The sequence below is a fragment of the Pinus tabuliformis genome, chromosome X (genome assembly GCF_031772625.1).
Source record: "Pinus tabuliformis cultivar Carrire ecotype Pingquan chromosome X, CPIR1, whole genome shotgun sequence".
NCBI lineage: Eukaryota > Viridiplantae > Streptophyta > Pinopsida > Pinales > Pinaceae > Pinus > Pinus tabuliformis.
The window spans coordinates 712123205-712138997 of NC_142308.1; the positions used below are offsets into that span (position 1 = coordinate 712123205).

Below are 15793 nucleotides of genomic sequence, written 5' to 3' on the forward strand. Positions count from 1 at the left end.
AATTTTGATGGGTTATTTTCTAATGAAATGCGAGAAACTAATAAGCACTCTGAAACAAAAAGAGATACAAATACACAAGAGGGACCTAAGCCACTAGGGTTGGGCCCAAACCCAAGGGCCTCAGCCCTCTGGGACTAACTCGGTGATGAACCAATAAGCAGCTTCTCATTATCATTGCATCAATGTCTAATACATCATATAACAGTCAAAAATAACAATTCCAAGTACTTGAGCTCAATAGTTGTTAAAGAAAGTATAACTAGGTTCGGTCTAAATGACATTGTATTTATGATTTTTGTAAACAAGAAAATGAATTTAGTATTATTCCTTGTTGCATGGGTTTCATGAGCAAGAGGTCTATTTATTTAGTGGCTCCCATTGAGAGCCTTAGGATGTCAAAGAGTCAATGTCATGTGTAATAGAAAAGTCTAAACAGCCCTCCAAGACAAGCACAATCCTCCAAGACATGCACAAGAAGAAGTTTGCCAACAAAACGATGTGAAATACAGTCATGTCGGCCTACAAACGAATATAAATGACAAGTCGACTCACAAAAGGAGACGCAAAACTTCACCCTGTCATGTCGGCTTATTTATGAAGGCAGAACCACTATAAATAGGCGTTAAGGTTCAGAATTACAGTCAGGATTTTTTGGACATCTCTCTGAAACTTCGGATGACACAGTGGGTGCAGGAGACATAGAATCTCGGACACTCTGTAATCTCGGATGGGTGCAGGAGACACAGAATCTCGGACAAGTATCTTCGCATGACAGTAAGGATGGACAACATCACTGTAATCTCGGATGGGTGTCACTGAAATGGTTACAGTCTTGGCATAATGATGAGGGTCTCAATACAAGAAGGGAACACTTTGTCTCAATATACTAGACAGTATCATGAAGGCCTCTGTGCAGGAAGAAAAGGCAGTCACAAGACCTCAGCATAATGACACCTATGGTCTCGGTCATAATCCTAATGAAGAAACCTCATTGACATGGTAGTGATCTCAGTAAGAGTACAGCAATAACCTAGTTCTCAGTGAAGGTGTAACCTGGGTGCAACAATGATGAAGATCTCTATGAAGGAGGAGACATGGTGTAGCAATGTTGATCTCAATAAAGCAGTAGTAATGATGATGATCTCAGCGGAATAGGAAGATTGGTGTCTTGGTCTTGGAGTGGCCTAGTAGGTCAAGGGTCAAGGTCTTGGTATTCGTCAATTGGAATCTCTATAAGAAGAATTTTTTGTGGGTTTTCCTCTCCAAGAGGGAGAGGTTTTGGCCCTAGCAAAAAGCCAACATCGCGCGTTCTTGTCTCTTTTGTTTTGGTAGCTATTTGATGAACTAAGAAGGCACACTCTAATAATAATAAGTGAAGACTATGCTAAGAAAAAACGTTAAAACTCCTCACAAATAGTTATCAAGCTAAGAAGAATCACATTAACTATAAGTGCCCTAGATTCTTCAACAATAGCTACCTAGCAGAAAACAAAACTTGAATCCTAATGAGCTCTTTTACATGTTTATTTATACAGTTGGGTAGCTACTAGCAACTCCCTAGAAAATAGGAATGTTTGTCTCCCATAACTCAAGAATGGTGGATATTGATCTATTAACTGCACTTGCTTCGCTGCCAATGACCTCGAGTTGATGAGAGAGTGTTGTGATCTTCGGTTGATTGAAGAGTTTAAGGAGGTGGACAACCTCCTCGAATCTCTCCCTGTTGTCTACTCCGCGCCCCTGCATGGAAATTATCTCAAAAATGTTCCATTTCTTGCAATTAAACCATATTAAGCCACATGACATAGCAAAACATCTTTTACCCCTCTCACTTAGCATAATATAACAAAAAATGTAAATAAATGTGAAGAAGAGATAGTTCTAAAGCCGAAGGATGGCATTATGACCCTTATAATGTACCTATTGATGAGCCCCATCACAATGTATATGTCTCAATACTAAAACCCCTCCTAGTTGGATTACTTACCATCGAAACTAGCCCTCTACTTAATATGGGCTCTCCCCCATACAAACACCAAGAGCTCAACTCAACAACAACAAACAATAATCCAAATGCATGCCTAAGGATTGAGCTTTCATCTTCGTTAATAATCATGGGCTATCAGAATGCCATGGGTGAATACCATAGGTTTCTTCTTCTTTTATTAAAGTGACTTCTAATATTCTTTTTCCTTAGTCATTTTAATTATTTCTCAACTATTACATCATTATTCTTTTTTTAATTTGTAGCCTATGGGAATGGCTAAGCTACTGAGTTAGTCTCTAATCCCAATGCCCAGAAAAGGGACAATACATTTCTCCATTGACAATAGATAATTGTGTTCTACTTCTCACATCTTAAATTTTCTGAACAAGGGCATGAGAAAACAGCCCTACCAAAGTTTGCCGCAACTTTCTTAATATATACCCTGGCTATAAAGCCTCCTGTGGTTTTGGTCATCACTAGGGGTCATTATAACTGCTTAAATAATCAGAAAGATACATATAATTGTAACAACCAGACACACAGTAACTAAAATCTGAAATACAGAAAGCCTGAAGAATTAATTTGTACTTACCTTAACTGCTGTTGATTCTGCTACTAAACTGGTGATTCTGTTGTTGGTGATGCCGTGGCTATTTTGATCCAATCTCCGGGAGACCAATACCACCCAACCAGACTGAGCAAACCTAGCTGCTCAATCCAGAAAGCTGCTCAACAGAAGCTCTCTGTCCCTCCGTGCCCAGAACCTCAGACGGCTTAAAGCTCTTCCAATGGATAATTATCTTCTCCTGGTTTTCTCCTAGTGAATTTTTGCTTCTGGTTCTCTCTGCTCCTCTCTCCTTTTTTTCCCCCCACTCTCGATCCAGGCTGCCGGTTTTATCTACGGGCCTGGCGGTGGCCGCCCTCCTACCTGCAGCCACCGCCTTCCCTCGACTCGACACGCCCTCCATGCAATTTAAGCCCTCAGATATTTTCCTGGCAAAGTGCGCTCTGTTATCAATTTTCAGTTGGTTGGACGCGCCCCCTTTTAAAGGGTCCTGCAATGATTTTTAGGTATGCTATAGCATATAGTTTTTACGCTTTTAGATTATGTATGTTTATAAAGTTCAGCTATATATTTTATAACATTTAAATTTATATATATTATAAAGTTCCATTATATATTTTATAAAATTTATATTATAAAGTTCAATTATATATTTTATAAATTTAATATATATATATTATAAAGTTTAATTATATATTTTATAAAATTTAACTTATATATGTTTATAAAGTTTAATTGTATTTATAAAACTTAACATATTTATTGTTTAAATTTCATCACATTTGTTTTATTATAAAGTTTAAAACTTTATATAATGGATCAATTTAGATGGGTCGTTACATACACCCCCCCTTCTGAAAACTTCGTCCCGAAGTTTAGAGAAGGGGGGGTGTATGTAACGACCCATCTAAATTGATGCATTATATAAAGTTTTAAACTTTATAATAAAACAAATGTGATGAAATTTAAACAATAAATATGTTAAGTTTTATAAATACAATTAAACTTTATAAACATATATAAGTTAAATTTTATAAAATATATTATAAAGTTTATATATATATTATAAAGTTTAATTATATATTTTATAAAATTTAACTTATATATGTTTATAAAGTTTAATTGTATTTATAAAACTTAACATATTTATTGTTTAAATTTCATCACATTTGTTTTATTATAAAGTTTAAAACTTTATATAATGGATCAATTTAGATGGGTCGTTATATAATCCATCTCTTCTATCCAGTAATGTTCCAACCATTTTCAACATAGAATCCAGGAAGAGAAAAGATCAAGTTCTTAACAAAAGTTTTCCTTTTGCATAAGCAAGACATTTCAGTACATCAACAATTGTATTGTGCTATCATCTGCTGAGTCAAATCACAGAAAAATGGACATAGAAAATAATCCATTTTTGAAAAATCACTTCCCAATGTGGGGTCTCATTTCAAGAAGATTGTTGCTGCAGTGGCATGAAAATGTAGGGCTAGAAACTTTGTTGAAGTTATCAAGCCTCAAGGAGGAGAAGCTTCAAAAAGTTATCCAAGTTAGGAAAGATAAATTTACCAAAAGCTTCGTGGGGAATTATTGAAGAGGGTTATTATATTTTTGTTGAGAAATTTGTAATTTGTTAAATGAATTATACTGAAGGACCTTGATGTCCAGAATGAAATGAGAAACTATATTTATTTTCAGATGATTCAAATTTCATTTAGTGCATCTGACTTACATGATTGATTCAAAGTTAATCTCCACATCAGCAAAGGATAATCTGATTGCAATCATCTCAGGAGGCCCATAACTAATTTTTGCATGACATCTTTGATTATCATTCATGAGATAAAGACTACTGTGTTATGTTATAGATTAACATAACTTTTAAAGACAGCTGATCATAGGCTCTTGCTTAGGTATAGTTCTTCCATGATAATATTCTCGAGAGGTGTAAATAAAAAGAAATATAAAAAATCAGGAAGCACTCAAAGCAGAGAATGTCAGTTAGGCAACAGATTGAAATGAATATTACAACCTTGGGACTGGAAAACAATCATCTCCAATAACACAGTTTGTACTATGTAGATCAATTCATATAACAAATAACAAGACAGCAACGAGTCACACAAGGCTTCCCCTTCTAGTATTCACAAAAGATTGATCAAAATTATGTACAAAAGATATAACAAACCACAAACTGATATAAATAAAACCTTCCAAAAGACAATTTGTCATGTAGTGCAATCTTAGGTACTATGTCCATGACATAATAAAATGGGAAACTCCTTACTTCACCCGGTTGATAAGAATTCGCGATCATTTGGTTAAACAGTGGTTCTCTCCATAGCAACTCTGGTGGGAAGGGGCTACCCTTCTGATCCTCGTGGGGACAAGCAGTTGAGATATTGCAAATTTGGCACATAACATCATAACAGCAAATGGCATGTTGAACTAGTCCACAAAGTTTCGATGCCCACACAGGCAAATCTCCGAACCTCATAGCCTGCAAAATGATTCCTATTACAAATAGATTCATATATTTCCTGCAAATCATTCACACAACAATTACAGCATTGTGGAATGTAATCAGAATAGATGATCATTCTACAGTATCAAATTGAATATTGCAATTCCCATTTTCTATCATGTCAGATGATTCTTCAACTTTCACTACAGTGATTAAGAAATTCAAATGCAACTTCTAGCTAGATACGTTGCTGATAAGTTTCCTCAACCACTGACAGAGAGAGACATTGGTAATGAGGATGAATGTGTTCATATTATTTATTCAAAGTTCAAATCAGACTGGATATAAACTTTCAATTGAGCTTGTATGGCTTCCAAACTGAGATTATATCACTCAAGTTCCGCTGTCTGGCAGGTACTATAAAAGCCAATCTTTTGAAACTAATATTTATTTATTTCTGCATTAAGATCATCCTTCTCAAGTAGTTATTTTTATTTATTAGTAATTACTTGTAGTTCATTAAGAAATTGCCATGTGGGCTATTTCTAACTCATCTTCCAACTCCTCAATACTTCTGCATGTTTCAACTATACCAGGTAGCAATAGTTTGATTGTAAGGATACATTTTAAAAAGAAAATCCATTAAACAATCTTGAGAGATAGTTGTCCTGCCACTCAACTCTTTCAGCAGAATTTCCTTTATAGTATTGCCAATTTAACAAATTCCTCACCAGCAATGAATATCCTTCAAACCCTGAATAAATGAATTGGCGCTGCTGTTATTTCTCCTCAAAATTCAACTTTAGGGTATCCCTCTTCTTTGTGCAATCTGCAATGCAACCAATCTAGAGTTACTTGGATTTTGTCCTCGAAAGAATGTTGAATTTCCAGGATATGAAAGGCATTGGGCATTTTATTTGCAACTCCAAATTTATCAAGCACCTTTGGTATTTGTTCTCCCTGATAAATATGACTTCACTAATTAAAATGACCCGCCCTTGGCTAGAGTTTGTCTAAAGTTTTCACCAGAAATAACAAATAGTTTAGCAAAGTCATCCAATCATGCCGATAGATTCCAGCTTTTACAATTACATTTTCTTTCTCCCAAAATTACACTATTTATGCTTCTAAGTCCCATTTACCTACTATTGTGGTCATTCATTGGACATTAATAAGATAATTGTTTTTTTTATCTTACAAAAAAAAATTGAAGCATGAAAGAAGCGATATAACCAAAATATAATCAAATCATGAAAGAAGCGATATAACCAAACTATAATCAAAGCATGAAAGAAGCGATATGACCAAAATATAATCAAAGCATGAAAGAAGCGATATGACCAAAATTTACAGAGAGGATCCTCATATCTTTGGTAAAAAAATTATGAGGGGGTTGAGGCCTCAACAAGATCCTAAAGTCCCTCTGTTTTCTCCTCTCTCGCCCTTGTAGATTAGTTCTCCTCCTCCTCAACTCTCACCTTTGCCCTCTAATTGCAAAATGAAACAAAAAAAAACCAGCTTAACCTTTTAAAAGTCGTTTGATTTTTTCCAAAATCATCACAATAATCGTGATTTTTTCATTTTGAAAAAATCGCCAATTTAATTGTTTCAAGGAAAAACTCACGACTTTTTCAGAAAAATCACAATTAAATTGCGATTTTCGCAACATTGGTTTTGACCACCACAAGGATCCTAGTGTCTTTCTCTACTTGGGCGATGGAATATTTAGAACTAAATTTAAGAGATATCAAATCTATGCATGCAATCAGGGGGGAAACCCTAGTTTTCACTTGCAAAACCCTATCTATCTTTTTATTGTTGAGGAATCTAGGGCATAGTAATTATGTGATTTCTCTTCTATTAGTAACTGCTTGTGAGTGTTTTTTACTTCTTTAGATTAGGATCTTCTTTTACTTAAGTTATTAGTGTTCTTCTTCATCAAACAACTACCAATGCATAAACCATAAAGAGACAAGAGACACGGAATATAGGCTATCAGCCAGGGCCAAAACCTCTCACTCTTTGAGAGGAAAACTCGAAACAAATTCTTCTTATAGAGACTCCAATTGACAAATACCAAGACCAAGACCCTTGACCTATTAGACCTCACCAAGACCAAGACACCAAGCTTCCAATCTTGCCCTCTTAAATCAGCGATGGTTAACTGCCTGCTCCTTCCTTCTACTTCGGCTTCCTTTCCTCTGTTTTCAGGCCTGCAACATTTCAGCCCTAAATCAGAACCCTAGCACAAGTAGATAACAGTCTTTGATCTCCTTCGCTTGAGGTGGAGGATACTTCTTTGGCAACTCAACCTTCCTTGTGACTTCAAACTGGTTGCCTATGAAACTCAGCCTTATTGCAGCAGATGTTTACTTCTTCCTTGCACATGTGACAGCTACAACACCCAAAAACAGACCCAAGACTTCCTTTTCCCTTCACTGATCCTTAGGCCCCTTCTTTGATCACCTTCGCACTGTTTTTGTGTACCTCGCATTTCAGACTTAATCACTGAAAATCCTGTGTCTAAATAAAATTCAGACGGCCCTATTTATAGTGTTTTGCCTCCATAGTAAGGCGACTTGGATAGGATGAGCCGACATGATTGTTTGGAGGAGTTAATTAATTTCATTTGAAGCCGACTTGAAAAGGGATGCTTGTGCTTGGTCTTGGAGGGCTACTTGACATTCTATTGACTCATACATAAGTGTAATATGCCCAAGAAGGGACCTTCATACATTACATAGGCTCAAATTGACTTTTATGACTAGATGACAAATCCTAAAGGCTCACAATGGGAGCCATCACTAAAATAAAATTCCTTGCTCATGAAACTCATGAGACAAGCACTACAATAATAATTTTATTTTTCTTATTTTCATCAATTACATAAAATCATAATTACATATGTTATTATGAAGACCGAACCTAGTTACACTTTTCAACACTCGCTCTTAACTAGAGAGGTATTCATAATGGCACTTCGTCATTCTCATTCTGAAGAATTTCTCATAAGAGTCGGATTGGTAACCCATCTGTATAGCATCATATCAACCAACATTGTCACATAGCAAGGCCTTGACTAATAGCTCTATCTCTCGACGAGATCCGAGCACAATGCTAGCGAGACCAATGATGTATAGACACCCTCATCATTGTCTCTCTCAGAACATACCCCACCCGGGTTCTCAAGGTGTGTTCCACCAAGACTATTCTTATCTTGGATTCCCAGTCCTCAAAGAATATCGGTCCTTAACGACTACTCTTATCTTAGATGCCCTAATACATCCTCAAAGAGCATCGGATGCCAGATGCTTACCCAATCCTCCATTTTGTCTTCCCAAGTGAAGACAAGAATGATGTGTCTATCTCTCCCTCTTAATTAGGGAGGACATATCTATTCCAATAAAAGAATGTACTCATTCCTATAGAAGGAGTGTACCTAAGCTCCCTCTTGGCTTAGGAATTTCGAAGTTTCTTCCAAGTAAGAAACTTGTTTCTAGGCTCCCTCTTTATTAGGGACCTATAGCAGCTCCTCAGGAGGAGATAATGGGACAACCAGCTGCTTGAAGAACTCCTCATGATGTCATGAACTTCTTTTCATTATCTAGGAGTCTTCATGTTTGGGACTTCTACATAGGGCACCGACCATCCATCACTTTCATCCATGAGTCAGCCATGTCATCATTGGAAAGTGATCCATCAGTCCATATATGTCCTTCCTTCATGCCATGTTTACTTGAGGATCTTTCATCCTACTACATGTGCATCGGTGGTGGAAGATATCCATATATCTTCCCTCGGCAGCCCTGCATAAACCCATCGAGATATTTGTTCAAAAATAAAGGAATGAACATTAAAATCAACATTACCTTTGCTATGGTCTTTCATCATGATATCTTCTAGTTTGCATCAACATCCTGCATACATATCGACACATCTCCCAAAGATATTATTGTCAAGGGTCTCTTTCCTTTTTAGACTCTATCAGAGTCTTCATATCTTCCTTGGAGATATCCTAGTCAAATCTTCTTGGTCTTTCAGATGTTGATTACCTTTACCATGGTTGCATATGATCTCTTCCTTCCTTTCTTTGCACATTACATTCCCAGGAGCTTCCAGTCAAAGTTCCTCAATTGTAGTCAACCACCCTACACTTCATATGTGGACATATTATGTTGATTTCATCTAGTGAATGTGTGACCCATGCATTCCTACATTCCTTTAAGGGAGGTGATCCTTTCTTTTGATCATGCTCTCAAGATTGATCCATGTTACCTGCAACCATATGACATGATTTCCACAATATCAAATGTAAGAATACATACCTCATTTTTCCTTTGGGTCATCCAAATTTCCTGCAGCAGCTTCCTTGATTGAAAGAGCTTCAATCCCTTGATATGCTTCACATTTATGTAATCACATCATCATCCCATGAATTCCACAAGATTGAGTTCTTGATTAAACACTTGCTTGTCCACATGATCGGTGAACCTTCCAATGAAGATTCCATTTGAGGATCTAAAGTATCCCCATCAGCAAATATTTTCTTTTGTCAGATGTATGATGAACCTTGTACTAGATGACCTTGCCACTTATGTTTCCAATGAGATTCCCAGGACCTATATCCTTAACTTCCATAGATTCTAACCATCTTTCATGCTTCTTTATGATGATGCCCCAAGCTCTTTTTTTTTCAATGCTTCTATGATGCCTTGATGCATCCCATTATGATAGCCATATATTACAATAAAAGAATTAGGAATTTGAAAAGAACTTAGGTGAGGAAGGCTATCTCATTCATAGTAGAGATCTCTTACTTCCTCTATCTTGTACTTCTTCTTTTCAGCTTCCTCCACTTCTTCAGTGATATGAGCTTCTTCTCTTCTTCTTTTGTTATTGTCCTTCTTGATCTTAGGACAATCTCTTTTGTAGTGTCCATATTCTTGACACCCATAGCATTGGATTTTAGCCATGTTCTTTTTGTTTTCCTGAGGACCAAACTTTGGCCTTTAGTCTAGATTCTTCAATCTTGCATAGTTACCATAGATCCTGGAATGGAGTAGCCTTTTTCTTCCCATAAATACTTGAAGTAAAGTTACCCCACTCCTCCGATAGTGCATTTAATACAACTATAGTCATTTCACTATCAGACATGACTTCTCCCAGATCTTGTAGTTGATCCCGGAACTCAGATATCCTCATAAAGTATGAGGTTATTCCATCTTCCCTAAACATCTTCAGCTTGTAGAGTTCTTGTCTTAATGAGATGACTTCTCCAGCAGTGCTTATAGAATGCAACTCTACCAGTTTGTTATAGATGTCTTTTGAAGTTTCGAGTTTATATACATATGGGATGAGGGGATCTTTGATAGATTCAATGAGAATCCTTTGAGCCCTAATTTCCCCTTTCATATACTTTGCAAGTTTTTGAGCATCTTCTTCTCCTGGTTTGGTGATAGATCCTTTGACATGATCCATGACCTCATTTTCAATGAGATTTAGATATGTCCTTTTCTTCCATGCAATATAGTTTGAAGCCCCAACCAATTTGTTGTTTTCCTTGCAAAAAGACATTTTGACAAATTCAAATAAGGTCATATACTTACTTGATAGGATGCTCCTTTCTCCTTGTTGCTTTCTTGATGTTGATAATGATATAGAGAGTAGAAAACTTCTCCTTGATGAAGGTAGTTTTCTTCAAGAGTGATCCTTGATCCCACAGAGAGTGAGATCTCTTTGGATCCTTTGATGAAGATCAATGATGACTTCTTGGTGATGTCTTTAATGGTAAGGACCTTGATTTGTAGATCTCTTCAACTTGGCCTTCTTTTCTTGACGATGATCCCAAGACATCTTTGAGGACTCCTTTGATTTAGGGTTATAATGCTTCCTTTGTAGATCTTGTCCTTAAAGATAATCTTTGCTTTTATGCCTTCCTCGAGATTTGATCCTTGAGTGTCCCTTGATAAGATGCCCTTCGTTGACTTTGTCACCTTAGCTCTAATACCATGTTGAGGAATCTAGGTCATAGTAATTATGTGATTTCTCTTCTATTAGTAATTGCTTGTGAGTGCTTTTTACTTCTTTATATTAGGATCTTCTTTTACTTAAGTTATTAGTGTTCTTCTTCATCAAACAACTACCAATGCATAAACCATAAAGAGACAAGAGACACAAAATATAGGCTATTAGCCAAGGCCAAAACCTCTCACTCTTTTAGAGAAAAACCCGAAACAAATTCTTCTTCTTCTAGAGATTCCAATTGACAAATACCAAGACCAAGACCCTTGACCTATTAGACCTCTCCAAGACCAAGACACCAAGCTTCCTATCTCGCCCTCTTGAATCAACGATGGTTAATCGCCTGCTCCCTCCTTCTACTTCGACTTCCTTTCAGATCTAGGCTTCCTTTCCTCTATTTTCAAGCCTGCAACATGTTGGCCCTAAATCATAACCCTTACACGTGTAGATAACAGTCCTTGATCTCCTTCGCTTGAGGTGGAGGATATTTCTTTAACAACTCAGCCTTCCTTGTGACTTCAAACTGGTTGCCTATGAAACTCGGCCTTACTGCAGCTGATGGTTAATTCTTCCTTGCACATGTGATAGCTACAACACCCAAAAACAGACACAAGACTTCTTTTTCCCTTCCCTGATCCTTAGGCCCCTTCTTTGATCACCTTCGCACTATTTTTTTGTACCACGCATTTCAGACTTGATCACCGAAAATCCTGTGTCTAAATGAAATTCGGATGGCCCTATTTATAGTGGTTTTCCTCTGTAAAAAGCTGACTTGGATAGGATGAGCCGACATGACTGTTTGGAGGAGTTAATTAATTTCATTTGAAGCCGACTTGAAGAGGGATGCTTGTGCTTGGTCTTGGAGGGCTACTTGACATTTCTATTGACTCATACATAACTGTAATATGCCCAAGAAGGGTCCTTCGTACATGACATAGACTCAAATTGACTTTTATGACTAGATAACAAATCCTAAAGGCTCACAATAGGAGCCATCACTAAAATAAAATTCCTTGCTCATGAAACTCTTGAGACAAGCACTACAATAATAATTTTATTTTTCTTCTTTTCATCAATTACATATGTCATTATGAAGACCGAACCTAGTTACACTTTTCAACATTTATGAGGGGAGAAATTAATTAGAAGAGAGCTCTCTAGGATGTCTTCTAGGGAATTCAAAGAAAATAGATTTAACATGCAATAATTAACCAAGATTTTCCAATAAAAATATGCATTTAGACAAGGAACAACACAAAATCCCTAGCAAACATTTATAACATGAAATACCATTAAAAATATGGAATTGCACCCACAAATTTTCCAAGAAATTGCCTTCTCTCAATCCCAAAAAGGCATCTCCAATGCATAAACTAGTCTCCAATAGCAATAGTTCCACAAAATATCACATCTCCACAAATAGCAAGTAGCAAATGCTAAGTCAAGCTCTCCCTAAGGAGGTCGAAATTCACAAAGTGATGATGAATCAAATGAATTGAGCAATCCTCCATTTATAGGAGGTCTATCACATCCATTAATCTAATCAAAAGCCCCTAAACAAGTTTGATTTTGAGAAAACATAAAGTAAATGGGTTACAAGCCAATTCAATAGCTCAACAGAATAAAATAAGCCACTAATTTCCCACATGTGTGAGCCGAAAACCCTCTCCATGTAAGACGTCATGCCTTTTTAGGGCTAATAAGGCTCCAAATGTGTAATATAAAGGCTAGATGCATCTCCAACCATCATGATCAACCATAAATTGAGAAAGAATCCTCAAAACAAGCCTCAAAACGTCTCCATGTGTCCAAAAGCCAACTACATGTACTTTGTGTCATCTTCACAAGTGCCATCAAGGTGACTTGGTGCAATTTTCTCCAATGTTGGGGCTCCATGAGATGGTACAACATAATCTCCCTTTCCAAGAAGATCAACATAATTGTTGGATAGAAAAGTAACATCAAAAAATGAAATGAATAATTACATTAAAAGGGGTTATCAATGGTATTTACACAACCCATGGTATTGACCATGGTATTTCAGTGACCCATGGTATTTGGATGGGGGGTATGATTGAGAATTGATATTTTGATAATTATTCCAAGAGCTCTAGTAGCTTGTGACGTGAGGAAGAAACCTTCGATATATTTCTTGCTTCCAGTGTTGAAATACACACCCTAGTTGGTGGCAGTTGGTTTTGGTGGTTGTAAAGCTACCCTAGTTAATCATTTCCTTTTACTTGAGAGGCTGAATTGATTATTCAAGGAGGCCAAATTTTAATTAATCCCCGAGGGCCGAATTGGTTTATTCAGAAGGGATAAAGCACATTGCCAATTTGTTTAAGATCAAATTGCAGAAGTCAGAGAAATAGAAACCTGGTGTATCTTCCAAGTTTTTGATGTAATCTCCTCTCGAAAATTATTCATAAAATTAAAAACTTGGATTTCTTGCATTTATTATTATATGCAATTTTATGGTTCTATGTTGCATTTTATTAATGTTTCTGGCAAAAATGTGTGATGAATGTTTTCTAGGTGCTTGTCTCAAGTGAACAACAACCACTATTACAATTTGGAAAGCCTAGCCTTTAAAGATGAACTTCCTGCTAGTTGGACTCTTTAAATAAAATATTGCTAGTTTTCTACAATTTGGGACTTAGAAGTCCACTTGTGAAGCTTGACCTACTTTTTCGGTAGTGTGAATTGTCCATGGAGGTTCGACTTAGTCTCTTGGTCATTAACTTCTTCAGAACGACTATATTTTCGGTCCATCATCTTAATTTATTGGTCCAATTTGGTTGCAACAGCTAGTAGACCCTTCTCAAATGGCTAGATATGACCCAAAGGCCACTTTTTGACGTGTTGAATATTGACTTTTGCTTGCACAAATCAACTTGGGCCCACCATCTCTAGATCACCAGTGTCCATGCTCTTCTAGCAAATCTGGAACATGGGTTTTGTTGCTCAGGCCCTAATCTATACTAGGTACGTATTTGTTTTTCCCAATCCTCTAAGTCATTGTCACATCATCACCTTGACTGCCATGTCATCCTGCCCCTGTGTCTAATCTCTAATGCCCTTCATGATTTCAAAATTCTGAGACCTCAATATTCTTCATCTCATCGTGATGATCACTTTAAATGTAATGCATGCAAGATTATGCCCAATGCTCTGCCTGAAAATCCACCTGGAATATTCCCTTATAGTGTTGACCAAGTTTGACCAAGCCATAACTCCTCACCAAATACTCTGAACAAAAAAAATTCGCATGACATGGAATCCCATAGTCATGCTCTAAAATCTGAGAATGTGTTGATTGTTTGACCACTTGGACCATTTTGCATTGGGTAGCATGTATTGCCTTGGGAAACGTAAAAGTTTTCACAAGAGACTATTACGTTGTGAGAGTTGTCATAAGTAATACTGCACCAAGGCCAATGTCACCCACAAACTCTATAGACACTAATCATGTGGTATAGCACACATGCACCTTGACGTCTATTGAACTGGCCCATACACTGGTGATAACCCCTACAAATGCAAGCTCCCATAAAACCATGAGTCCTCATGAGAACTCCGCCAAGGTTCTCCAATCCAATTAAGGACGAGATAGCCTAGGTGAAGCTTTCAAGGGACTCAACATGGTGCAACCAAAACAAAATGGACATTGACTCAAACTAACAAGACATAGGTCTAGGATATCTAATACAAGGCCTCACATGGTTTTTACATGACTTTAACTTGTGACCTTGGGCTTACAATGGTGATGAATGTTGCACTGAAAAAAATCTATTTACCCCCACTTACGGTGCCTTAGCTTCTCTTCAACTCACTGGACCTATGAGCAGGCATCTAAGTCATTCTACACAGGTTTGGTCAAGTCATACTAACTCCATTGTTGACTCAACTTCTACTAGTTTGGCCCCAAAATGAACCAGACTTGCTTGAATTTGAAAACATTGAAATAAATACCTTTACTAAGTTTTCAGTGTAATATCCTCCAATTTGGAATCCAATATTGTTAATAATTTAAGCCTTTGTTGTTTTCTTTGGGCCAATTTCGACCTTCCAAAGGGTGAATTCATCCTCTATGCAAAAACTTATATTCTGATGGAAATGTCTCCAATGCAAGCATTCTATTCATTTTTCATGTTTCTTTTCATCACAAGAGATTCTTGGTCATTGTTGTGCTCCTCACTCTCAAGTGTCAGTTTCATAGACAATCATTGTAAAGAAGCACAATGGTTGTAAAATAGTTTTTCTTTTCCAACTCATGTCTACAAGCATCAGCGATGTTGTTTCTGAGAATCTCTAGTGAACATGTGTGAACATGTATTATAGTTGTACTTTACATTAATACACTTTTGTAGTCTATCCTTTGCCATTTTGATCACTGACCTGACACCTACTTTATTAGATTTTATTATTGATTTGGTCAAACATTATCATTCTCCTATAGCTTTCTAGTCTTAGGACATACTCTTCGGCAATCTCATCTCATACTTGTATACTAGTCTCCTTGTTTGTTTACTTGTATGTGGGTATCTTTGCATCACTGTAACTGTGATCATGTCAGGTACAACCAAGAATCAACAAATTAGGCCACATGAATGGTGTTTAGAAACAAAACAACTTAATAATTTTACAGAGAACTCTAATAATGAATGAATATATATATATATATATATATATATATACAACCTTTTGGGTCTTAAACTCTTCGGCCTCTTAAAATTATAAATGTTAGGAACAACTG

At 36.7% G+C, this 15793-nt stretch overlaps 1 protein-coding gene across 3 annotated transcripts in view; it reads right to left on the bottom strand.

The window, feature by feature from the left end:
• The window catches only part of LOC149141951 (2-oxoglutarate (2OG) and Fe(II)-dependent oxygenase superfamily protein), a 137038-nt gene that overhangs the window by 18907 nt on the left and 102338 nt on the right, over nt 1-15793 (bottom strand). For 2 of the 3 annotated variants that reach the window (XM_089446815.1, XM_089446816.1), the window contains one exon: nt 4840-5052. The exons of the other annotated variant lie outside the window; for it this stretch is intronic. In XM_089446815.1, coding sequence (XP_089302941.1) covers nt 4840-5052 — 213 coding nt within the window. The remainder of the gene's footprint in view (nt 1-4839; nt 5053-15793) is intronic. 3 annotated transcript variants of the gene reach the window in all.